We start from the raw sequence: 26,344 nt of genomic DNA, 5'->3' as shown, positions 1-26,344 counted from the left end.
GCATCAATAGTCCATATTAATAACTCTATATCAGCAGGCATAGTCCATATTAATCAACACAAATCACCAAAGCAATTACAAACTCTTTGAAAAGTTTGCATAGCATCTGGGAAAATATAATATTGGAGCTGGTGGTTTTGGAAAAGCTCTTGTCATTTTTGTGTGCAATATGCATTGGAGAGGGTCCATTAACAATCTGAGGCTGAATCTCTAATAATAGAAATGTTCATCTATTTATAAAGTGAGCTATATGAAATGAAAGCCTACCAGCTTTGCACCTTTCTTGGGGCCATGAGGAATGGCATAGTGAGTTTTACCACTGTCGGTACGGTGTGCTGGCCACCAGAACAATGCAGTTCTTCACCAGGGTCTTGGTTCTCACAAGCTCATTGTTGGAGGCATTGTTTGTACACAACGTCAATGATCCTGGTTTTGCGAGTAAAATCTGTGAGTTAAAGTGACACAATTAGCTGGCAAAAGAAGGGGAAAAAAGCCAGAGAACCTCCAGAGTAGGATTTTACCAATGTCATGTTTAGATTTGGCCACAGAGAATAAATAATTCACATGGCATGATGAATGCCATGTGTAAAAACTGAAAAATGTCTATGCAACCCAAGAGACAGACATTTAAGAACAGGTCAATTCAACAGTTTTCCCTGCTCAAGCAAATTGTTTTGTTTACCAGTAATGCGTTACATCAGAGACTTGACGCGAAATTTATGAGAAAATTTCCAGGCACCACTTCCATGATCTCAGTCTAAAGGCATCTCATGGTTTTAATACTTCTAAATGCACTGACACACACATTCAGTGTCCTGACAACGAATAAAAAAATTAGTTGGCAAGACATTTGGAAGCTACCAAAATGCTCCAATTTGTCAGTTTATAACATAAAAACTTTGGCCTTGTTGACCGCCCAGTCACTCTTTCACTAGACCATAATGATTTCAATTTTTAAATGGATGTCTCCATGTTTTAAAAAGTCAATAATACAGTAATTCAATTAGAGATATTTTAGAGAATTTCTATTTAGAGATCTATTTAGAGAATAGATAATTTTTAAACTCACAATTTAAATATTGCAATGTCATTTTTAAGTCACTTACCACCAGTTTCACAGACAAGGCTTAAACCTCCCAGACTAAAATGCACGCTTGAGCTGATTTAACTGAAACCAACTTGCACTGACAGATCTTAAAATATGTCAGTCCCATTGTTTCGTCTCAGGATGCACAGTGGTGTTTATTTTTTCTAAGGCACGTTTATAAAAGCCACCTAATTGAACTAGAACTAAAGGCCTAATCCTGTGTGAATACGGCGGGGACCGATCTAAAAAGTTTCCAAATAATGATTACTATTATTTACTTTTATTCTTTATATAAATGAAATATGCGCGTCAAATAAAGGTTCCCATATTTGTGTTTACAAGAGGGCGACCCAGTTCGCACTTTATTCCATTTCACTCCGGTTTTACGGAGCTTGTGCCAGTGAACCCTGGAGATACCTGAGTTATGAAAAACACAAACGAATTTACATTACTCACTGATAATAGATGTCAGCAGGCCTAGGCTACTTCTAATGCCTAGAATTCAACGGTTTTGCTGAAGCTAATTGCTGGAAATAGCAAACTGCGCAAGACAGGTACTGCAAAACTCCTGTTGCAGATATTGCGCAGCATGATTTGATGTTTTGTAGGTTTAATAACTTACTATTATGATTTTGTCTTTGTCACCACTGAACGAGTTACAAACTAAACAGCTGATTTGGATTATTTAAAGTCAGGCCTGCTGTTTATTCACATTTCAAATTCAAACACCCTTTGACACTTTCCGCGCGCAGTTGTGCTACCTTTATGTTTACCTGGCTGCAAGACAAGTTTCCCTTAGGGGACAATAAACTGAAACTGAACTGAACGCATGGAATGTAGTCAGGTCTGCATTCAAAAGTATCCCAACGACTATCCCAAATATCAAAACTAAATATGCTATTCTCCTCCTACCTAAAATACATATTTTACAGTCACTGTTCTGCAAATCGAAAACCACTATTGTAGCGATCAAACACACCTCAAAGTCACAGTGGCCCACAAACTTAACATCAATCAGTTTTATCATTGGTAAAATATAAAATATTTAGTTTCAAGGATTTCCGTTAAATATAGTTTATGCAATAGCCTACATTTGAAACCTTTATCCCATGTAGGGCCTACGTGAGAAGTCAAGTAAAGTCACCTTTAATTAGGCTAGGCTATATAGCGCATAGCCGCATACAGTAGCTAGTAGGCCTACAGACTGTTTCAAAGCCGCTTTACAGTAATAACAGGAAAACTATGAATTTCGGCTGTTGTTCAGCTGAAGTCAGTTAAATGTTGATTCAGTTCCGTTGTAAATATCATAAATTATTGAATTATCACCCCACGGCAGCTGTTAGTAGCCCAATCCCACGGGGAAACTAGACTTGGCAACCGTGGCGTGCGTATCGTAACAGCTGCAGTCAAGTTACGTACATACTGTAGTGCCATCTAGTGCACTTCACTATTGTTAATAGAGACGCACAATTTAAGATAGATAGTACAAAGCTGTTTAGCACAATTAATAACCTTTCATCCTAGAGTTCCTTAAAATGAGATTACACTTCATTTACATTCAAGTTCTATTTTGGTTGATGACAAAGCAGGAGATTTCAAAATGCAAAAAAGAACAAGACAAGTTATATTTACAACCCAAATTAGATATGAGGTCAGTTGTTTCAACAAATCCTTTTAGTCCTGATGACTAAATATAGTCGAGGCCTGATTTCAATTTCAACAGCGATGGAAAAAATTGTCTATCAAAAAGTGGGTGATTTCTTCTCCTCTGCATGTGGACCAACTATTAAGACTTCTTGCTCTTCCTTGTTATGTAGCTCTGGTAGTAAAAGTTGCTGAAAAGTATAATGAGGCTGACGCAGTACGCAAACACAACTGCATTCATGGAATCAGGGAAGTCACACTCAGTGAAGAGGTTGTATCCAGTGTGAAGAGTCAGCAAGACAAACTGGACCTGTAATGAGAGGATGTAATGAGAGGTTGTTCAACAGTCCTGTTGATGTGTTATGAATGTTTACTCTTATGGATCCTTTTGGGAAAAAGTATCAACTGGCCATCGTCTAACGGGACATTGTCGATTGAAGCTATTTTATATTTTACAAAAGGGTTTAACAAAAAGCTCTGATAGTCTAAAAATGTCTTTTCAAATGAGCAGATTAGCAATGCGTGTGTTCATGTGTATTTACCAGCTGCAGTGAGGTGAGGTAGCGCTTCCACCACAGATATTTCTGCATGTGAGGCCCCAGAGCGGCCAGGCCATAGTACGAATACATCACAATATGTACAAAAGTGTTCAGCAGCCCGATAAAAAACGCTGAAAGAATATCAAAAAGGCACACAGTTAAAATGATAAAATACAAGATATTCTGTTAAAAAAATAATTACATGCATAGCATAATTGTTACATTTAATGGATCGAAAATAATTTCGACCTTAGTAACTGACTATAACGTCAACAATTTATCAGTTCAATGTGTTTTGCATGTTCAGGCACATATTTTTGACTTACATTGACCTCCAGCCACAAATTTCACTCCTGCCCACCAGTTGAAGATCATAGTTGCATGATGATACATGTGTAGAAATGTGAGTTGGCTATTCTTTTTTCTTAGGATGAAAAATACCTAAATGTAGAAATTGACAGAGAAAGACATTTTTGTCTACCCTGGGTGAAAATATCTGCACTAATCATATCTGTTAAATTAGTCAAACTCACTGTATCACTAAGCTCAATGACTTTAGAGAAAAAGAACCACCAGCATACACTGGCCATCTAAAAGTAGAACAAGTAATGTTTAGAAAACATGATAACACTATAACAAATTTAATTATGATTTGCAATACAGGAATTATTGGTTAGGCAACATGTCAAACAGCTGAACACGTAATCACCCTCATTGCCAATGGACTGCGGCTATAGTCCACAGGTTGACACAGATAACTGTAGTTTGCCTGCCATGATGTGACCAAGAACTGTGGAAAGAAGAAGAAAAAAATACACTGGTGATAACAGCAGGTCATGAGCAGATGGATCTTTTAAAAACTTGATGACTAAGTTATTTTAACAGAAGTATTTGAAATAACCTTTAAAAAAAATGCACCTATATTGGATTGAACTAGAGCAATGTATAATGTACCTCATGGAACATGTAAACAGACAAACCGACCATGGCAAAGTTGTACACAATAAGCACTGCTTTTAGGTTCACTGGTTCCTTGTGTTTCATAAGTTTGGGTCCGACCCAAATAACACCAAGATAGCACAAAAATATACAGATGATCGGTACAGGAGAGTAGACTAGAAGCCATGGGTCCGTCCGCGTATCTGAAATAAAATGACGGGACACAAGGAGCTTTGCATATCTTCTAAAAGTTATTATATTTACATTTTATGATGTAATGTTTTTATGTATTGTTAATACAAATATTACTGCGTGTAGTAGCACAGTAAAATATAATATATAATTTATTAAATATATAATAAATCATAAACACAAATTAAATTATAATAAATCACACTTATAATATATGAAATAAATCATACCCCCATTCTCTAGAATCCAGCGGTGCATGGATTCCACTCTCTGCCACGTTGTTTCCATAGAGGACACTAATATAGGATTTCTCCATTGTTAAAATGAAATTTGCAAGACTAGCATTTGACAGAAGAGGGGGAACACGTTTTATAATCACCACTACTACTTGCGATGCAGATGAAACGTATACATTTCATAAATATCCCTTCTATAATAAATCGAATTAGCATAATGTGTTTATGTGTTGTTAATAAGATCTGACATAATGAAAATGCAGATTTGTATGACTTCCTAGATGACGAACAAGAATGTTTGAACACAATGGTTTGAGTAAACTTTTTTAAAACGTTCTTTGCTTATCCAAAACATTCTTGCAATTAGAGCAAAATCCGATTTTTAAAAAAAAATTAAATTACATTGTGCGTTTTTATTATCTACAATTATTGTTTTTACAGTATATGGATTAACCCATATTTTGATAAGTCTGCAATCAACATAAATTTGCCGGTGAACTTACCTGAGGTCGAGGACACGTTCCGACGTATCGCACTGTGTGGACGAGTTCAGATCGAGCGCACGGGCAGATGGCAACTTTGAACTTCCACACAATTATTTGAGTAACATGGGAAATAGTGCAGTATCCGTTGAAGTGCACAGAACTAAGGAAAACTTTGGACTGCACCCAGTTTTAACAGCTCACATTTCACAGTTAAAAGCCCCACCGTTGCCAAGTAAAACATTATATAAATCAGATTTTCTTCACAAATAGACCAAATGATAAAACGTTAAACGTTCTGAAAATGTATAGCCTTTTTTCACATACGTGTTAGATTATAAATAATCGCACGTTCATTTAAAAATGTATGTCTTAACTCTTATTTTGACAAGCCAGTGTTAGACAGGGAAGGTCATTCAGGGCGCAGAAAATGAAATGAACATGACCATGTTATTTGATTTACCTGTTTGGCTAAAGGCTGTTAAATAAAAAATAATCATAATTCTTATTATTAAGTATGCAGCTAAATTAAACAAGGTAGTGAGAAATATTGTACATAAATATATAATAAATATATAAGATTTATTTAAAAATAGCTGTCTTTTATTCTGGATTCTAAAAAAAATCAGGGTTATTATACATTTATTATTTACTTAAAAACATACCTCATAACAACGAATGATCGCTTTAAAAATAAAACAGATGTAGGTAATATGTGTTATTATATGTGACTCTCTTGACACGATTTAGCAAATTTACATAACCACAAAGCGTAATATACAGAGTAGCTTCTGTCAACAGGTTTGGCTTTAAGCTTTTGCCTTTGAGGTAGAGAAGAATTTAGTCAGGCTGAGTTGTCTGGGTCCTCCATTAGTAGCAGCACTCTTTGGCTTTTTTATTTTGTTTGACCGTTTCTCAGGGCTGGGTTTTCTCTTCTTTTCCTTAAAGAGTATGAAATGTCAGGACAGGACAATAACATATTTTTTAAATTAATATCAATATAACGCACATGCAAACTCAGGAAAACATACCTTGATGTCTGCCTTGCTTGAAGATTCATAAAGCTTCATAATCTGTGTAATTAAATATACAATATTTACATACAAAATGACAGTAATAACACATATATCAATACACATGTAACACTAAACTATCATTTTATAACTATTCCCAACAAACTAATCACAAAGTCTTTCATTGTCCTTCATCTAGCCTTATTTTAGTCTATCAGATCTTAGTAAAAATTGAATTGGCCTCCTCTGGGTTAGTTTCAGTGTTATGTTAGTAATTTAATTTGACAGTTTTAGCAATTTTGTTGTGTACTTTTGTCATTTTTATATTTCTATTTTGCTTTAAATAATTTGTATCCCCGTTTAAAAAAAAATAATTTTAGTACTTCAACTTATTTTATTCCAGTTAGTTGCCAAGGCAGTAAATATTCATATAATATTTATTAGTGCTGTCAAATCGATTAATCGCATCGAACAAAAAATATAATATACTAACAAACTTTTATATTAGATGTGATTAATCACGATTAATCGATCTGACAGCACTAATATATTTATATTTATGTCATATTTATTTCAAATAGAGAAAGCTATATAAGTTTGAGTTTACTACAACAACACTGGTTTGGCTTTGCGGTGACATCCATGACACAACACAAACCTTTTTAACCCCAGTGGATACAGCCGCCTCATGCAGAGCAGATTTACTGAGCCAGCAGGTCTTCTGCTCTCGCTTTATATCTGACCAGTCAGACACACGCACGGAAAAGACAATGTAGGTTTGATGGATGTGGGAGAAAATATGAACCACCTGACAGAGAACACAAAGACATTGATGATGAATACCAAATGCGTGCATAGTAACAAGAAATGCACAAAATGACCAAAGATGTAAATCATATGTTTGTTAATTACATTTTGATCAGTTTAAAACTATTCTAAACCCAAGAACATATGATTTGGGAAAACTCCCACCTCTCCCACAAACTGCACTGAGTGAGTGTCCAGGGATGCTTCCAGCCGTTTTTGCATCATGTCACATATCAAGCTTTTATATTTACTCTCAGAGACATCAGCTTCCAAGAGCATGCTGGGTAGCTCCCACATCCCTGCCAAGAGCCCTGCAAAAGGCAAACACATGCCGGTAAATCTAAAGTTGTGCAATTTTAATATATTTTCTGTAAGAAATTACTAATTCATCCAGTCAAAACTGCGGTTTCACCTTTGCTTGGTCTTTGAGTGAGCAGATATTCCATCTCTTCTCCGTCACGCTTACGTTCCACTATACAGGTTAGTGTTTGCTCCGCACGTGGAGCCTTTTTAACAGGCTTTCTTGGATAATTCTGCACCCCCAGCTGAGGGTCCCAGTCCTCTGATAGACACAAGTTACAGCCGTCCCCGGCCACTGTCAGAGAACATGAACAGTCATTAGACAGGGCTTTTAATTTGATGATCTGATGTATGAATAATGAGAGATTTTTCTTAAACAAGACTTACAACAATTCTCTATGTCAGGAACAGAGTTATTGAGATTTGAGGCAAGTTTACTTAGAAGTCTTTTGGAGTCAATCTCTTGTTTAATGCTCACCTACAATATAAAAGACAACATGTTATATATAATAGGTTATTTGACAGTTTTACAAGGAAGTACACTCAACGGCCACTTTATTAGGCACGCCTGTTCAACTGCTCATTAACACAATAGCTAATCAGCCAATCACATGGCAGCAACTCAATGCATGTGGGCATGGTCAAGACGATCTGCTGACGTTCAAACAGCATCAGAATGGGGAAAAAAGGTGATTTAAGTGACTTTGAACGTGGCATGGTTGTTGGTGTGCCAGACGGGCTGGTCTGAGTATTTCAGAACCTTCTGATCTACCTGGATTTTCACACACAACCATCTTTGGGGTTTACAGAGATGGTTGTGTGTGAAAATCCAGGTAGACCAGCAGGTTCTGAAATACTCACTCCTAAACAGAAAACTGAGGCTGCACGGTCTGATGAGTCTCGATTTCTGCTGTGAAATTCATATGGTAGGGTCAGAATTTGGCATAAACAACATAAAAACATAAATCCATCCTGTCGTGTATCAACGGTTCAGGGTGCTAGTGGTGTAATGGTGTGAGAGAGATTTTCTTGGCACTCTTTGGGCCCCTTAGTACCAACTGAGTATTGTTTAAATGCCACAGCCTACCTAAGTATTGTTGCTGACCATGTCCATCCCTTTATGAACAGTGCGCCCATCTTCTGATGGCTACTTCCAGCAGGATTATGCGTCATGTCTCAAAGCTCAAATCACCTTAAACTGGTTTTTTGAACAAGCCAATGAGTTCACTATACTCAAAATGGCCTCCACAGTCACCAGATCTCAAGTAATGACAGATACTATCATGTCAATATGGACTGAAAACTCTGAGGAATGTTTCCAGCACCTTGTTGAATCTATGCCACGAAGAATTAAAGCAGATCTAAAAGACAAAAGGGGGTCCAGCCTGGTACTACTAGGTGTACAATACCTAATAAAGTGGCCGGTGAGTGTATATTGGTGACAGCGGTTCAGCAGTACCTTCCTAAATGCATGACAGTGGGACTGAATGGGACACTGGCTGCAGAGAGGGGATTTTGGGGTGCAGACTCTGGCCCCTAACTCCATCATAGCCTGATTAAAATCTCCAGGTCTCTCTCGGTCAACAAGTGTATCAGCAATTTTCCTGAAATAGGCCAATAGTCATCACAATTAAATCCAACATTTTACAACTTGGATCTAAATTAAATCTACTTGATGAATCTTTCAGTACCATAAAGCATCTGTTACAGTGGGACTGCTGCTGTCCGCTCCTATGGCTCGAACGCGACACAGAACTCGAATGACATTTCCATCAACTGCACCAGTCACCTGGAGAACAACAAACAACAGTGGAACAAACGTAATTTACAGCTAAATATCCACGGTGTTTAATACCCTGTCAATACAGTGGTGCACTAATTGATTTCAGTTGATCACACAAGTAAATAAATAAAGAACCACATTTGAAACTGGTCCAAATCAGATGCATCAATAAAAAAACAGTTACCTGTCCAAGTGCTATAGAACCGATCGCCCCGGCAGTGTAACGTCCGACCCCAGGTAACTGTTTCAATAGTCCGGCTGTGGTCTTTGGCATCTCTCCATTCAGTTCTGACACCACCTATTTGAAAGAATCATGCATAAAATCTCTTTATAATATGTGCAGATTACATAACTGTAAAAAGGAAAACATCTCAATCTTATCTACAGTAGATTCTGCACTACTACATTTAAACCTACTTTCTGAGCGCCTTCATGCAGCCTGCGTCCTCGAGAGTAGTATCCAAGACCGGCCCACATTTGGTTCACTTCCTACAGGGAGACAACGACGCACAACTGTCAGATGCTCACTATGTCTCCGTCTGTTTGTTTTGTGTACGTCTATAGATGTAACTATCACCTCCAGTGTAGCTGCAGCAAGTTTTTCCACAGTCGCCCATCTCTAAAAAATAAAGACGTAGAAACAGCATAAATGCGTGGCAGCTGTGAGGAGAAATCACACCTGAGGAGCTTGTCTACCTTCATCCATCTGTTATAGTAGTCTATCACTGTGGCAACTTGAGTCTGTTGTAACATGATCTCCGAGACCCACACTGAGAACAGCATGAGAAAAACAAAACTAATTAATTAACTAATTTAATAATAAAAAAGAATTTAGGTTATGATCATCATGATATTAAAACCCTTTGTTTTATACCTGCATATGTCCTGATATTAACATCTGGTTCTGTCAAAGCCTGTATGGATTACAGCATAAAAACAACAATTGGGAAAAAATCCTAATCAAATTTCAATTGTTTTCCTGCTCCTTTTTATAAACGGGTCAAGAAAAGGTTAGAATGTATAAATGCAATTAAACAATTTTGAACATTTTATAATAGTGTTTGTAATGGTATTTACTTCATTTTGAAGCATTAGTTAAGCCACTGACACAACTAATGCAACCAACATTTTGTTTGAAAATGTTTAATTTAATAATTCAACTTTAACTAAACAATATACATGACTTTATATAGACAATTCACATATCTAATATATACATTTTTAGGCCTTGCATTTTTTTTTCTGCAGTGTTAAAAAAAGAAATAAAAATCTTAAGTGCAGGTAGCTGTACATGACGGGCCTTTTGAGTATATGGTCAAAAATGATGTACATTGTGTTATTTAATCATTAACAATATTAGACGCCTTTACCAATGTTCTCCAGGGAAGCTCTCTCTTATTTTGATCATACCACTGCAGAAGTTGAGAGCGGAAAAGAGAGATTTCAGATGGATCATGGAAAAAGTGGTATGATGAAGGTTCAGTTTCAGATGGTTCCTCTGATGGGAATAAGAAATCAAGCAAAACCCAAACATTATAACATTTTAAAGGCAAACATGGGGTCGTGTCTCAGTAGCACAACGAGAACCACTCACCTTCTTTAATGGCATGCTTTGATTTCTTCTTATTGCTGGATTTGATCACCTCTGTATTTTCTAGAGCCGCTGTCTTCCCCTTCTGCACTGCTGATCTTAACCTGCTCATAGCGCTGAACGAACTTAAAACTTCAAATTAAGATCAAGCACAAACTGAAACAAGTACATCAGTCGGGGAAAAACATCAGTGTGTTCAATTTTTTTTTTAAACGTACTGCTGACAGTAAGCACAGGCTTAAAGACAGCAAGGGACGCAGTATCTTTCACAAGTTCACAACATACAGCAGTACCGTTCCCGCCTTCTGTTTCACTTCCTGAAGGGCGGGGCATGTTTGAACCAATAGCTGACACTGGAACGCATCGTCACCTCTCGTCACTGTATATTTAAAAAAATGTTGGCATGGTCAAAAGCCTGTAGTGTTCTGACGGAATAATGCATCTTCAATCTTTTCAGGCCTTGGAAGAACCTAAAGACTGACCAGGGGCATGTATACTCTATAAAAATGAGTGTTGCATTTCAACCCTGACTTATAACATGCATATAGTATCTTATTAATTTGAATACTATAATTTGCATACTTTAATATGCTTATATCACATAGCCATTGACATATTTTATATATAATATATTAATATTAGGGCTGTCAAAAGATTAATCGTGATTAATCGCATCCAAAATAAAAGTTTGTGTTTGCATAATATATGGGTGTGTACTGTGTATAATTATGTATATATATAAATACACACACAATCATGTATATATTTAAGAAAAATTGGTTATATTTATATATAAAATATTTATATAATATAAATTATTTAAATGTATATACAGTATATAAATGCAAATATTTCTTAAATATATACATGAATGTGTGTGTATTTATACATAATAATTATACACAGTACACATATATTATGCAAAAACAAACTTTTATTTTGGATGCGATTAATCACGATTAATCTTTTGACAGCCCTAATTAATATATAATTAGAAAAGTTTTGTAATGAACCCATATTGAAGTGAACCAAAGAAACACAGAAGACTGTTCACAATCTTTGTGACCACTTTTATTATTTTATGTATAAAAACACCATCATCAACAACAAAATACCACATAAGTTTGTTCTTATTTTGAAGCTTGTTTTAAGCAGTGTTCAAGAATCTGAAATCTGTTCCTCAAGCACTGCAGAAAAATAAGGGGAAAATGAAAGGACATTGTATTACACAATCATTTTCAATGGTCAAAAATTAAGCATCAATTCAAATAATGAAAAAAAAAACATACAACCTGGCTTTTTCTCGCTCGATCTTGAGATTGATCAACTCACCACATGAAATGTTTACTTTATTTGATCGTAAAATGTCAGCTTGAATATCATCCATGCTTAAATGCAGTTCATCAGCATTGTGCTGTAAACAATTTAAAGAAAAACACACATACTGACTGTTTTTTAGGTGAAAACGGCATATTTATATTTACTTTTATCCATGAGGAAAACAGTTTATAAATCATAGCAAATTATGTTTTTGAAAATGTAAAAATACAGAAAGCTTAGAGTGAGGGTTGCTTAGGGGTAGAGTTAGGGGATATAATGTACAGTTTGTTCAGTATAAAAATCATTATACCGTGGTCTGTCTGAATACTTGATTCTGATTGACTGGAAGGTGTGAAATAAAACCATTTAATGCACAGATAGTTCCACCAAGCCAGTTTAATCACCATTCTATATTAATGCACTGCTTTTATTGATGTTCATGCACACATGCGTCACTACACGGAGAAACATTCAGGAGCACAGAAACGTATCAACTCTTTTATGAATAGCTTCGCTACTGGTTCGCTACATTGTATTCCTCAGCAACAAGGAGATGACAGCGCTGTTTTTAAAAGAATTTAATCCACATTAAACTCACAGCTTCGATGTTAATAGATAAAGATGCTGCACAGACACAGGTACTGCAATTCACACACACATCTCTCTCTTTCTCTCTCTGTAATGTTAAGCACTACTTGATCTCTGTGTCTGATTCAAAGCAGGCAGAATGCTAGATCTAACGAGATGTAACTGATCATTTTTAACCTTCCAGACAAATATTGTGCCGAAAACATCAGTAACAGTTTTAAGTTGTCAATGTTGGCAAATGACCATGGTATAAGTCGGGTGTTTTTTTGCCTCCACGTTGTGCATTACAATTGTTTGATGCACAGCTAGCTGTGGATTATCCCTTACTTATGTCAATGGAATGTCCCCATAAAAAAAGAAAACGCAATGTATGTGTGTGTGTATGTATATATGTGTGTGAAACAGTAAAACAGGAAATGACCTCACCATAAAAGACTCAAACAGTGTGCTGCCCATTGCTCTGCGTACATGCTCTTCCACCACTGGATACATGCGAACAAAATGCTACACAGACATTACACATTAATATCATTTCCCTGCCCAATACTTATGCCTGATGCAGTGAGTGAGTGAGTGAGTGAGTGAGTGAGTGAGTGAGTGAGTGAGTGAGTGAGTGAGTGAGTGAGTGAGTGAGTGAGTGAGTGACAGTGAGTGAGTGAGTGACAGTGAGTGAGTGAGTGACAGTGAGTGAGTGAGTGAGTGACAGTGAGTAAGTGAGTGAGTGAGTGACAGTGAGTGAGTGAGTGAGTGAGTGAGTGAGTGACAGTGAGTGAGTGAGTGAGTGACAGTGAGTGAGTGAGTGAGTGAGTGAGTGACAGTGAGTAAGTGAGTGAGTGAGTGACAGTGAGTGAGTGAGTGAGTGACAGTGAGTGAGTGAGTGAGTGAGTGACAGTGAGTGAGTGAGTGAGTGAGTGAGTGAGTGAGTGAGTGAGAGTGAGTGAGTGAGTGAGAGTGAGTGAGTGAGTGAGTGAGTGAGTGAGTGAGTGAGTGAGTGAGTGAGAGTGAGTGAGTGAGTGAGTGACAGTGAGTGAGTGAGTGAGTGAGTGAGAGTGAGTGACAGTGAGTGAGTGAGTGACAGTGAGTGAGTGAGTGAGTGAGTGAGTGAGTGACAGTGAGTGAGTGAGTGAGTGAGTGAGTGAGTGAGTGAGTGACAGTGAGTGAGTGAGTGAGTGAGTGACAGTGAGTGAGTGAGTGAGTGAGTGAGTGAGTGAGTGAGTGAGTGAGTGAGTGACAGTGAGTGAGTGAGTGAGTGAGTGAGTGAGTGAGTGAGTGAGTGACAGTGAGTGAGTGAGTGAGTGACAGTGAGTGAGTGAGTGAGTGAGTGACAGTGAGTGAGTGAGTGAGTGAGTGACAGTGAGTGAGTGAGTGAGTGAGTGAGTGAGTGAGTGAGTGAGTGAGTGAGAGTGAGTGAGTGAGTGAGAGTGAGTGAGTGAGTGCAGGGGCGGAGTGGCAATCGGGAGAGTCGGGACTTTTCCCGGTGGGCCGGTATTGTTTTGAGGCCGCGAGGGCCGGTCTGATAATAATTATACATTGCAAGTTAGCAACACCATCCGGCGGCCTGATGTGCGGCCGCTGCCCGCTGGTCAAACTGTGCAGCCTCTCTCTTTTTTCATCTCGCTGCACCTGGAAAAAATGAGCGCGTCGCTTCAATTATGAGCGCACTTGCCGCGCGCCTACATTTGAAATAACGAACTCGAGCGCGCAAAAGACGCAATATGTGAACGGCCCCTTGGTAGCGCACTGGTAGCTCGCAAGCGACGTTTTGGAGACCCCTGGTCTAAATGATGGAAAGGCAAAAAAGAAAAGGGAAAGGTGGCGTTGAGAAGGGCAGACTCAAAAGGTAGCAATTCAATAAACAAATTAATCTAACCATATGTGACCAGTAGCGGTGGCTTTCTTAATCTAAATCTATTTTATAGATTCATAACTCCACATGGTGTAGTCTACGTGATACGCAGGTATACGCCGTATAGGCTACCCACTAGGAAATGCCAAGTATTTCCGTATACCCACTAAAAAAAAGCGTGAGGATACGTAACAACTTCGTTTTGTGACAGAACTTTCACACTTTCATTCATAAATTCACCGCGTCTGTGTTTGCAATGGACACAGATCAAATCGCGTGAATATTAAAAACTCAAAGAGACAGCAGTTGTTCAACGCGTCTCTGGGAATGAGCGCTCAATGTGTGCTCTACTACACACACACACTGAAGCAAGCGCGTGCTTGTGTCAGCGCTTCACTGTAGCTATGTATGAGGACATGATGTAGCATGACTACACATGACACAGGGGGGGAGTCACAGTATACTCACTACAAAAAACTAGACTACACCAAAGTAACTCCCCCTGTAGGGCCGGTGGTCTACGAAATTTCCCGGTAGATTTTTTGGTCCCACTCCGCCCCTGAGTGAGTGAGTGAGAGTGAGTGAGTGAGTGAGTGAGTGAGTGAGTGAGTGAGTGAGTGAGTGAGTGAGTGAGTGAGTGAGTGAGTGAGTGAGTGAGTGAGTGAGTGAGTGAGTGAGGGTGGATGTTTTAATTGTACCTCCAAAGCCAGGCTGGCTTGTCTCTGGGCATCTGCATGTTCCTGGTTACCCATTGCATACAGTAAGTGATGAATCACTCTGAGAGAGAGGAGTTCTTTAGATATCTCCTCACTTCTCTGTGCCAGAATCCTGTAACATTGTGTCAATATACCATACGTAATAACACACAGATCAGCAAGTCTTATATAATATTTTGCATGCTGTATGTCTTGAATGTATCCATTGTTTGAAGTCACTGATTTTACCCGATGGTTTTTGCAGAAGCTGCTTGCAGGAGGAGCACAGGGAGCGAATCAGTCATTTTGGCCATCTCTGTATCTAACAAAACACTCAAACTGTTTCAGCTGAATCTCAAATACAACACTGGACTCTCAGATTTATGACTCTCCTGACAGACAAATCAACAACTGTGAAATATGTTAATTCAAGACACAATCCATGTTCGTTTCTCATCTCATCTGCATCTGCTCCACATCAATTTACAAATTTTAAGAGAGGTTAAATTCATGATGTCTCCACGCTGCAATGAGGGCATAATTCAAAGCAGTATTGTTATTGGGGAACCACTGTTTCAGTTGCAAACAACAAATACCCTGGCAGTTACACAACTTTTATGCATTGCTTTAATTAAGAGAAAATGAGCAACATATCATACCAGCCAGAATCTTGTGTTTGGGGTTTCTCTCTTTAGCTGGTTTGAGAAAAGCCACCAGACCCCTGAGCAGAGCTGGTCGAACCTCTGATTGCATGAGCTCTGTTATCAGTTCTATGGCTGGAAGTCAAATAAAAGTGAAAATGAAACAGTGAGCTTCACAGAAGGGTAGACAACAATGCCAAAATTTGAAATGCACACTTGCCTTCATATTGTACTTCTAAATGCAGGGACCTCAGCAGATTCAGTAAGGGTTCCACTATGCTATGATGGGCTGTTTTTATAATGGGCTGCACAAAAACCAAACAAAAATGATATGCTGACATTTCATGCATGACATCCCATATATGATCTAAAATATTTTAAAACCATTTTATTTTTCTAGTTCTTACAGTATATAATTATTTATCATAAATGCAGTTTTCATGAGTTTATCATACTATTAGTAAGACCATTTCAAATATTTGTAGTTTTAAAAATTAATTTGTCGCACGACAGGATGATTAAAGTGAGCTGTAAAAAAAGCTAATAGGTGATATAAAATAGTGATCAGTTATAGCACATACAATGTATAGCCTACTTTTCACATATTAATGTTAATTTAAATATTAATGTTTAATAAAAAAAGATAATGTTATACAGACACAGTAGTGGTGAAAAGTGATGTATGGCCTATAGGAAAATTGACATCTTAACCTTGTATTCCAATATTATTTAAAAGTGTTAAAGATTTTATAAGCATATTGCTTAGTGTTTGAAGTCAATTGTTTTATTTGTGATAACGCAATGAAACATGCCAAATTGTGCATCTTTTTTGTCCAGGTGGTCAATTATGTTGGTATAATTAACTTATTATGTTGCAGTCAATGTACCTTTATGATTTTTCCTGTGAGCTTTTTGCTTTTTTATGCATTTCTTTATTGCATAGTAAATTAAAATTTATAGCTTGTTTTCTTTCTTGTTTTTTTTTATTTTGTCAGATGTGTTATGTTAGTGTATGAGTTAGTGTTATGTTCTTCCCTCATTTCTCCTATATTTAAAAAAATATAAAATATTTTCCTCATATTTGAATGGTTTAATCAAACTTCTAGAGTCATTAAAAACAAATAGCCCCTCTGGACATCACTTTTGGCCATTACTATAATACATAATATATATTAGAACATAAATAAATAAATATTTTAAAAAATCGTCTGGTGTTGATTGCCATCCTGCGACACTGTTGTACCTGAACTATACGTAGAATCTGTAAAACAAGCTGCTGTGCTTTTGGTAAGGTGCAGACCAGCAGGGCGATCAGGCCCTTGTACACCTGATTCTGGTACTTGGGGTTTCCATGGGCCAAAGACTCTAGCAGGGCGGCGGCGGTCCCCTGAGTCCCCTCCATCTTAGACTTGGCCAAACATTCAGCTACAGCCTTCACACCTGTCAATCAGAGAAGAACAGATGCAAGAGCTGAAATAGCTAAGAGAAAATAAGCCTGTGTGTGTGTGTGTGTGTGTGTGTGTGTGTGTGTGTGTGTGTGTGTGTGTGTGTGTGTGTGTGTGTGTGTGTGTGTGTGTGTGTGTGTGTGTGTGTGTGTGTGTGTGTGTGTGTGTGTGTGATTTTATATAAAATTCTATGTGTAGTTGTCAGAACTTGCCTGTCAAAATCCCCAACCTTCAAAACATATCCTGATTGGATCATGCAAGGTTTCAACCTCACAATATTTTATGGAAATGCTGCAAACTCTCATTCCTTAAAATGTCAGGAATGAAAAATGAGCTAGAACTGTTTCGCTTTTTTGATTGTTAGTTTGCTGAGCGTTTGTGCAAGTGTGAGTACCGTAGCTTTCACAGATAAGCTCTTTATATTTTTGGCCCGAGTTGGCGATGATCTGGAGCAGGTGAAGAGCCTCGGTCTTATCCTCTTCTTTGAGTTTGTCTTGCCCGAGAATCTCAAGCAGGGTCAGCACTCCACCCACCTCCAGAAACTCAATCATGTACTGATGACTGATTGTGCAAACAAACAAAAGGATACCATGTTAGGATAGAAAGTGTTTCTGTTTTCTGGTGCTTGTGTATCTGCTTTTATTTACTGAAAATCTGTCATTTTGCATTATATTCTGCATTATCTTTCTCTTGTTTTGAAGTTTTACTACTAAAGCTGCGCTTTTTGCTGCGCTTTTTATTGGTACAGTCAGTGATGTTATATACAGTTTATTGTATGACTTTAGATCTTTTGACTTTGCATATTTAACCTCTAGCACTTAAATTATAATCTTTTACCTGCTATTGGCAGAGAGGAAAACACCCAATGCTCTCAGCTGAAGGTCTAGACACGATCCAAACATGTAGCTGGAAACAAAACATTTAAGGATGCATACATGGCATGACTGAAAGTTTTAGTCTGAGATTCAAGAGCACAGATGGGTTAAGCATGACCATATGCGTGGATACGTTAGTCTTATCCAGGCAGTGAGCCGAGCAAGGAACAGGCTGGCAACTTGAGCAAACTCAAGCTCCAGTTCAGGGCATGTCTTTCCTGTGTTCTTGGCCAGAAAGTCCCTCAGAATCCGACTACGCACCGTCTTACTGCCCTGGTCCCACTCATGGAGGAAACACATCACCTGACTGATGGATGTCTGCTCTTTACTGCTAGACATGACTCAAGCATTTCACAGACTGTGGAGAACGATGAAAAACATGAACTAAAGTAACGTACAATTACATATTTGTATTACATACAACATATTTGTACTGTACTTTTGGAAATTATAATTAATAGATTTGCAACATACAATTTAGATAATATTTAATAGATTTAGATTAATAAAATCACAACACGTAAAAAATGCGAAAGGCTACCCCCAAAATAAGTATTATGGGATAGGCCTAGTGTTTGTGAAAACTAACCCGTCTCCCCCAAAAACACAGTATAAGAAGCCTGTACATTATTATGCCTAAAATGTCTATTAAGATATGCTCATTTAATGTCATAAAACGGACATTAAACGAAGAATTACACCAAAAAACTGAGTTACCGCATATTGTAAATTTCTCCATTATAAATAGAAAGACGCGAACGTAATTCATTGTCAGTAACTTATACATTTTTAATAAAACGACTTTCGTCGGATTGTGGTTGTGGTCGTTTCCCATTTGCTGTAACGCACACTCAAAAAAAGAAAATTAAATTCGTTAACGTTTACTTTATAGTAGGCTATACAAATCTTAACAGTTTTATGTTTTGTTTACCAGGTAACAGCGTATTTAGAACACCATGAAACCCATAGACATATAGCCTACGTATACATATATCTATGATAAAACCAAACTCACCTTTACTTCCGCAGATGTTTGCGGTTTCCATGGTTGCATGCTGACATTTACGGTGTCCGTTTGGGAACATTCGAGGTCAGAGGTGTGAAAATGTGATTCATGTTTTGTAAGAATCAATGAAGAGATAATTTACTTCGTTTCTTATTTCTCTTTTACATGAAGTAGAGTGAATTAGTTCTCTTTGAGATGAATCAGAGGGGAACCGAGAATAAGAAAGAAAAAGATAATGGAGAAATGTTTAAATGTAGTTTTATTTTTATTTTCTTATATTTTATTTTCGCTATACCAAAAATTACATTATTTTATATTCAACACAAATGTATAAACATGGAGGTGCAACTCAAACTAACCATTCAACAGAATAGGCTACATTTAAACCTGTTACCTGAGAGTCAAACATGCTGTATGTTTAGCTCTCTACAAAAATCACAAATATTAAAAAACAATAATTTTTCTATTACAGAACTAACATGCCGATGATAAATAAACTATTGTCATCAATATGCTTACTCAACTCATTTTGGGTTACCATACATTTTCTCCCTCCGTTATACAGAGTGCACACATGCTCTTGAGAGAGTTTATAGAGATGAGTCCTCAACTGAGACTGAGACGTTTAACCCTTTAGGTCAATCGACTTTTTAGAGTCTAACATGAGAACCAACACTATAATTGCACCGTACAAGGCTGGAAAAAAAGGCTTCATGTCCTGTGTTGACGGGCAAAAAGGTACAAAGTCCCGTCTATCCTTTCCTATTTCTTGGCATCTTGCACCTTCTGAATTTCCTGTTGGAAAAAAAATCAACAACTCATTGTTTATTTACTTATTAAATTAATACAAAATTATGCATGTCATTGTCAAAACAATCTTTTTACAGAGATGAAATAGTTTTACCTCAACAAGAACACTTTTGAGCTTCTCATAGGCTCCTTCCAGGTCATCATTAATGATTACAATATCGAAAACTCCAGGTTCCTTACCTGCAAAGGAGAAAATAACATTGGAATAAATGTCTTCACTCAAGCACAACTGATTTACTGAGAGTGTCACTTACTGAGCTCCATGTCAATCCTCGCGGCCTCCAGACGTTTCTGTAGACTGTCCTCTGTCTCGGTTTGTCTTTCCCTCAGACGCTTTTCCTGTACAAAATATACTCTAAACCATCTTCCTGTATTTTATGACCATTTAAAAGCTGTATAAAACTGAGATCTTTTATCAACTCACCAGGATCTCCATTGAAGGTGGCTGAATGGAGATATAAATGGGGTTTAGATCAGTCTTCTTGATGTTTTGTACTCCTTGTATGTCAACATCCAAGATGCAGATGAGGTTTTGTGCCTGAACGTCCTCTATGGATGATTTGCTGCAAGTGACAGTACATTTGATGGGCAATTACATTTAATAGTTTTGTTGTTCTGAACAACACAAGGGATCAGATGTCAGATGACAATTTACGAGATAATATAGTCTACCTGGTTCCATACATATTCCCAGAAAACTCTGCGTTCTCAATGAACTCGCCCTTGTCGATTCCATCTTGCATGTTCTCTCTGGTGACAAAGTGGTAATCTGGGTTGAGGACAGAAATAAGTGAAGGTTAATTGTAAAAGCAACCAAATTATGACTGATAATAAAATGCACTTTAGAGCATTCGTCAGTCAGTCTGTTGCTAGTTTATCAAATGACCTGAACGTTTTATTTGACATAGGCTATTCTAAAACATCAAGTACTAGCAAACTATTAAAATAAATATTTGAAAGAAATAACTTTTAGAGGGTGACTAAATTAAAACAGAATTTTAATTTTTGGATGAAGTAAAACGGTCAATTCTAAAGTCTTTTCACAGCTAAACAAAAATATTATATTATGGTCAGCAGGGGGCGACAAATGTCTATTTCAGAATCTCCGTTCTGTTTATCTTACAAAATGGTGGGAGTAAAACTGGTAACACTTTAGAATAATCTGTAATTAATAAGTAACTATGCAGGAAGTATTGCAGGACTAATGAGTAGTACTACATTAACACTTCAGCTACTAGCCTACTATTAACTAATAACAAGCTTAACTCATCAGTAAGTAATATAAAATGTAGTTCCTTATTAGGTAGCCTAATCAATACTTAATGAGATTAGCCTAATAACCATTAGCCTAACTAACTGACAAATTATTAAGAACATTATCGTGTGTCAAATTTGTGTCTGAAATAGTCATAAAATGCATCACTAGTTACTCAAGTGTTACCTAGTGACTGAACCTTTATTTTAAAAACCATGTTGAGAGTAAAAGAAGACCATTGCTAACGACTCACATTAATGTTGTGATTAGTAATTAATTCGTCATTCTTTGTCATAGTTACCTATTACTTCTTAATGATGCCAATCTCATTCAGTAACTATTTATTACCTAATAAGGAACTATCTCCTAAATTCGATATTACTTAATGATTAGTTAAGCTTGTTTCCATATTAGTTAAAAGTCATTAGTCCTGTATTACTTCCTGCATAGTTACTTATTAATGACGGACCATTATTCTGAAGTGTTACCGTAAAACTTCTAAAATACAATAATAGTTGGTTTCCCTTATCATTTATTATCACAAACACACACACAAAATCCTTCACGTAAAGCCCATGACAAAGCTCTAGTGTTTCATTTTGCTGGATTCGTACCATTCTGATGGTTTAACTCCACTACAGCACATCAGACGGGATCTAAAGCGGGACGGTAATGATTCTGCAGACAACAACAACACAAGACAAATAATTCACAGCTACAGGAGGGCAAAACACTGGCATAATCCATGGCAGCACTGCAATGGCCATTAGCATAACAACATTTGTCTGTGGAAAAACATCATAAGAATGACAAAAAATAACAACAGCAATGGTTGGTTAGATGCATTAAAATCTAAGATGCCGTATATCTCCGTTCCACCTTTAAGTCTCAAATAATAAATATTTTTAATTAAGCTATAACATATTTAAATTGGCTATACATATTGTTGATTATTTCTTTGTATATATAGGCTACAGTATTTTTTCCCAGGTTACCAATTAGACTTGTTCGACTGTCCCAAAAATAAATGTTAAAGTTCTGTTGTTGTGATGCTAATGATTTGTCTCTGGGTAAATGGGGAAGTGATGTCATAGTTCACATCACATGGAAAACCACTAGGGAACACAGGGGGCTATTTTCAAAGGCTTTTTACTCCAAAGTGCACACTGGCATTCATATGATGTTAACAATCATAGCTGTCATTTTGGCTTAAAATATAATTGACTTTCAAAGTTTTAGATTTGAGAAAGATGAAAGTAACCCCCATTACTCTCTCGTCACATTAAATATGTGAATAATCAGTGATAACTAATTACGACCAATAATGCAAAACAAATCTACACCTTCAGATGTCACAGAGGATAGGATGTCTGCTACAGGAAGTAATGTAGCCCCCAGAAGCATTGGGAGACAATTCAGCCCTAGAGAAAACAACAAAGGCACATTGGGGAATAAAAAGAGAAATTTACCCCTGTGAAATGTGGCGATATGTGACCCTGGACCACAAAACCAGTCACATGGGTCAATTTGTTAAGATTGAGATTTATACATCATCTGAAAGCTGAATAAATAAGCTTTCCATTGGGAATAGGATAGGATATGATATGATAATATTGAAAATCTGGAATCTGAGGGTGCATGATAAAAATAACATTGAGAAAATCGCTTTTAAAGTGCGATTGTGCTGCATTCACTCACAAAAATAAATATTATATATATTTTAGGTAGGACATTTTAATGGAACATGATCTTTACTTAATATCCTAATGATTTTTGGCATAAAAGAAAAATCTATAATTTTGACCCATACAATGTATTGTTGGCTATTGCCACAAACATAACCGTGCTACTTGTGACTGGTTTTGTGATCCAGGGTCACATATGTTTGGAAATGAATGTAAACAGTTCACTTGGGAGTAAGAAGCAGCAAAGAGTGTGAGTAAGACAGTTTTGGGTAGAGGACCTTTTCGAATTGAATGGAAATTTAGGGTGGGAAGGGGGGGTGGGGGTAGGGGTGTGTGAAGTGTGGTTGTGAAGTGGAAATCCTGCCCTACCTTTTCCATCTTCCTCTCCTGGTCGAGGATTTCTGGTGGTGTCTGCAGAAAAAGTGGAGTTCAATTTATCAAACTATTCATTCAGAAGTCTTGGCATTACTTGTCTTTTGATGTCTATAATCTGTCTGTAAAGCTGATACATACGAGAGACACTGAATCCGAAAACCCCTTCATATTCCTTCATGAGTCTCTTCAACAGGGTGCTTTTCCCAGCTCCTGATGGACCGCTCAGAACTACAGGCCTGGGTCCTGACATTTCTCTGCGAGAGAATCCAAACAGATGCATTTGTTGTGTGCATGTGACATGTTGTTTTAAGCTACTTACTGTATGATATGCTGAACTTTCACTGCCTTGATTTTTGGTCAATAAATACACAAAATTTCAATGAGTCGCAAGTCTGTTATAGGGTTATGAAAAAACTTTTAAATACACATAATAATTTTTTTTTTTAAATAAGTCTCTCCAAGAAATGTATTTTATTTGATCAAATATACAGTAAAAACAGTAATATTGTGAAATATTTTTACAAAATAAAATATTTTAATATGTAATTTATTCCTGTGATGGCAAAGCTGAATTTTCAACATCAGTCTTTAGTGTCACATGATCCTCCAGAAATCCCTAATATGCTGATTTGGTTAATAAGAAACATTTCTCATTATTATCATTGTTGAAAACAGCTTAATATTTTTGTGGAAACCCAGATATTAATATTTCAAGATTCTTTGATGATTAGAAAGTTCAAAACAACAGCATTTATTTGAAACAGAAGAATATTGTGATATTAAACATTATATTTAAACTTAATTATATTTTATACATTATATTTAAACTTGACCCCAAACTTTTAAATGGTAGCGTAATTAAATGCAAACAAATGCTATCAATATTACATAAACAGGACAGCAAAATAAAAAGGCATATCAACTTTTACAACTGAGGTGAAATGCTTCCCATATCTTTTGACATCAAAAGCCATTCGTCCAATCAGACTCTATACAGTATTTTGGCGAACTCTGAACTCTGTATTTCGTCAGCATTCCATCTGTCACTATACCAAGCAGCCAAATTAGATAGACACCAACATGGACAGGTTGCGTGACATGTCTTCATCGCCAAAAACCTAAACATTACATTACATGTTTACATTTGAAAATGTAAAATAGAATACATTAAATATGGGTTCACTTGAGTTGTAATGAGGATTTTGTGCTGTACATGTGACTATGAAATTATCAAAATTCAATAAATATATAGTTTTAGAGATATACTGCAGCATGCTACAATCTGACATTTAGTGCTATAAAAGATGCATTTAAGAGTAATTTATAAAAATCTTTATTATTAAACCTTCCATATTGAACATGAATTAGGTCAAGCAGGAAGCTTGAGAGAGAGAGAGAGAGAGAGAGAGAGAGAGAGAGAGAGAGAGAGAGAGAGAGAGAGAGAGAGAGAGATGTGCTATAAGCTAGAGAAGCTGACATGACAGACACTGAGCCTATTGCACGGCTGCGTCTCTCCAACAGAGAAGCTCAGGAACTAATCCACTGATCCGGGTGATTAGTGATTCTGTTTTAAGGTCAGTGGACTGGGCCTTGTACTGGAGAGCAGGACACATGAAGACAATTTCCCAATTTTCGAAGAAAAATTATTAGATTTTTTTTTTTTTGCATACCGTATGTTTTCTAATGGAAGCATGTAAGCATCTTTAACGTAACTCTAAAAAAAATCACATTTGTTAATGATGTTCTGGGCAGCTCAAAACATAAAAACCTATATTTTAAAAGTAATGTGTCTTTAATGCAATTTTGCAAAGCATTTACATGATTTACATGATAGCAAAGGATTTACATGTTAATGTCAAGTATACCGTGAAAATGTCTTAATGAAGTCAGGTTAGGCCAATGAAGAGGATTACCCAGCATAAGCCAAATGACAAAGGCCCAGTGACCTGATGCCTGTCTCAATGTTTTCTACAATGTCTGAATCATGTCCGGTCCATTTTTTAGGGACTATGCAGGAGACTAAACAAACCAACTGGACACACAATCTGATCTGGGAAAACGCTAAATAAACATACAGTCTCCTAGCGGTTCTCATGTTGACTGCTCTCTGTTTATTCTATCAAAAACCCCTGTTATGGACCTCCTTGAGACTTGATGTCATATTTTGACTACTGTATGAATACAAATGAATTTGCTTTTAATATTTGCAAATTAAATAATAAAACAAATAATTATATAAAAGAATACCAAATAAAATAAAAATGACATGTGCATGTGTGTGTGTCTGGTAATTCCTTTCAGATTAAAAACATTTTGTGCAATTTTAATACCTTAATTTACATCATAATAAACCATAAATGTTGACCTCTGAATTTTGAACACCAGAAAAAAACAAAACTGTTCTTACCTTGTCTGTGCAGGTTAGAAGGTGAAGTGACTATGTAAGTGAGTGTTTCTAACTGACTAACTGCCACAGCTTACTGCCAACTACAATTACCACCTCCTCCGTTGACTCTCAGCCAATCAAATCGCAGGTCTTGTGTATCTGTTGTTGTTATGACAATGATAGCGGGTTACTAACAGGTTACTAATCATACTAAACTTTGAAAAGCCTTTAATAGTTTATGAATCACTTGTTTTTCTGAGCAATAATGGTGAAAATGTTCAAAAGCTTTTTGTCAAATCCCATGTGCCTATGCTAGCACAGCCTGAGAAATATTTAGTGTGGTATTTCAAAACAATATGAAATTTTACAATTAAAATTCACCAACCATTGAGTTCTGATCTATCAAACTAAAAAACACAAAATACAATGTTAAAATATATATATATATATAAATAAATATAGCTGCAAGCAGCGATTACGGGCCCAAGCCGGTGGCACCGCCACCCTGGTGCCTTTAGTTACACTAAAGGCACCGGGCTGGCGCTGCCACCGGCTTGGGCCCTCCATCGCTGCTTGCAGCTATATTTATTTATATATATATATATATATATATATATATATATATATAAAAAGCCGCCACCCCGTTGCCTTTCGGGTTCCTGTGCACGACGGGCAATAACGTAACCCCGCTTTGACTGTCGAGAAGAAGTCTGCTTTAGAGCTTGTATCAGTGTGAGTCTTTCTGCTCCCCTCCAAACACACACAGAAAAGGGGGGGCTGTCTGTGTGTGTGCCCTCCCTCCCT

General features: G+C 36.9%; 4 protein-coding genes across 8 annotated transcripts; all 4 read right to left on the bottom strand.

Annotated features, from left to right (window-relative positions):
• Window positions 1-512: 512 nt before the first annotated feature.
• Window positions 513-5,328, bottom strand: elovl8b (ELOVL fatty acid elongase 8b). The gene is made up of 8 exons (XM_079638556.1): window positions 5,141-5,328; window positions 4,632-4,697; window positions 4,225-4,412; window positions 3,980-4,060; window positions 3,804-3,860; window positions 3,597-3,711; window positions 3,274-3,401; window positions 513-3,041 (listed from the first exon to the last, which is right to left on the bottom strand). Exons 2-8 carry the CDS (start codon window positions 4,687-4,689, stop codon window positions 2,874-2,876), a joined length of 795 nt encoding a protein of 264 aa, XP_079494682.1. The 5' UTR covers window positions 4,690-4,697; window positions 5,141-5,328; the 3' UTR covers window positions 513-2,873.
• A 379-nt stretch (window positions 5,329-5,707) lies between these two features.
• mutyh (mutY DNA glycosylase) lies at window positions 5,708-10,973 on the bottom strand. Of its 2 annotated transcripts, none has more exons than XM_079638554.1 (15): window positions 10,617-10,973; window positions 10,393-10,520; window positions 9,897-9,936; window positions 9,719-9,792; window positions 9,600-9,641; window positions 9,440-9,511; window positions 9,207-9,320; window positions 8,931-9,028; window positions 8,699-8,843; window positions 7,627-7,717; window positions 7,352-7,534; window positions 7,105-7,250; window positions 6,791-6,940; window positions 6,151-6,192; window positions 5,708-6,060 (listed from the first exon to the last, which is right to left on the bottom strand). In XM_079638554.1, the coding sequence occupies exons 1-15, from the start codon at window positions 10,723-10,725 to the stop codon at window positions 5,929-5,931; spliced, it is 1,566 nt and encodes a 521-aa protein (XP_079494680.1). In that variant the 5' UTR covers window positions 10,726-10,973; the 3' UTR covers window positions 5,708-5,928. The 2 variants fall into 2 exon arrangements, with proteins under 2 accessions (XP_079494680.1, XP_079494681.1); XM_079638555.1 differs by having other exon boundaries at window positions 10,393-10,434; window positions 10,617-10,869.
• Window positions 10,974-11,668: 695 nt separating this feature from the next.
• On the bottom strand, window positions 11,669-19,116 carry armh1 (armadillo like helical domain containing 1). Of its 3 annotated transcripts, none has more exons than XM_079638054.1 (12): window positions 19,039-19,116; window positions 18,157-18,381; window positions 17,986-18,054; window positions 17,543-17,709; window positions 16,947-17,143; window positions 15,924-16,008; window positions 15,722-15,838; window positions 15,312-15,384; window positions 15,066-15,195; window positions 12,948-13,025; window positions 11,946-12,027; window positions 11,669-11,800 (listed from the first exon to the last, which is right to left on the bottom strand). In XM_079638054.1, the coding sequence occupies exons 2-12, from the start codon at window positions 18,360-18,362 to the stop codon at window positions 11,772-11,774; spliced, it is 1,233 nt and encodes a 410-aa protein (XP_079494180.1). In that variant the 5' UTR covers window positions 18,363-18,381; window positions 19,039-19,116; the 3' UTR covers window positions 11,669-11,771. The 3 variants fall into 3 exon arrangements, with proteins under 3 accessions (XP_079494180.1, XP_079494181.1, XP_079494179.1); XM_079638055.1 differs by having other exon boundaries at window positions 15,312-15,378; window positions 19,039-19,060; XM_079638053.1 differs by lacking the exon at window positions 19,039-19,116 and having other exon boundaries at window positions 11,669-12,027; window positions 15,312-15,378; window positions 18,157-18,377.
• Window positions 19,117-19,269: 153 nt separating this feature from the next.
• On the bottom strand, window positions 19,270-25,696 carry guk1b (guanylate kinase 1b). Of its 2 annotated transcripts, XM_079638062.1 has the most exons (9): window positions 25,562-25,696; window positions 23,293-23,408; window positions 23,149-23,190; window positions 22,438-22,515; window positions 20,512-20,608; window positions 20,264-20,402; window positions 20,094-20,178; window positions 19,934-20,019; window positions 19,270-19,824 (listed from the first exon to the last, which is right to left on the bottom strand). In XM_079638062.1, the coding sequence occupies exons 2-9, from the start codon at window positions 23,402-23,404 to the stop codon at window positions 19,792-19,794; spliced, it is 672 nt and encodes a 223-aa protein (XP_079494188.1). In that variant the 5' UTR covers window positions 23,405-23,408; window positions 25,562-25,696; the 3' UTR covers window positions 19,270-19,791. The 2 variants fall into 2 exon arrangements, with proteins under 2 accessions (XP_079494188.1, XP_079494189.1); XM_079638063.1 differs by lacking the exon at window positions 22,438-22,515 and having other exon boundaries at window positions 19,271-19,824.
• Window positions 25,697-26,344: the final 648 nt, after the last annotated feature.

Source organism: Phoxinus phoxinus (genome assembly GCF_949152265.1).
Source record: "Phoxinus phoxinus genome assembly, chromosome: 15".
NCBI classification, from domain to species: Eukaryota; Metazoa; Chordata; class Actinopteri; order Cypriniformes; family Leuciscidae; genus Phoxinus; species Phoxinus phoxinus.
Note: the sequence above shows the minus strand (reverse complement) of the source record. Positions and strands in the feature narration are given on the sequence as shown.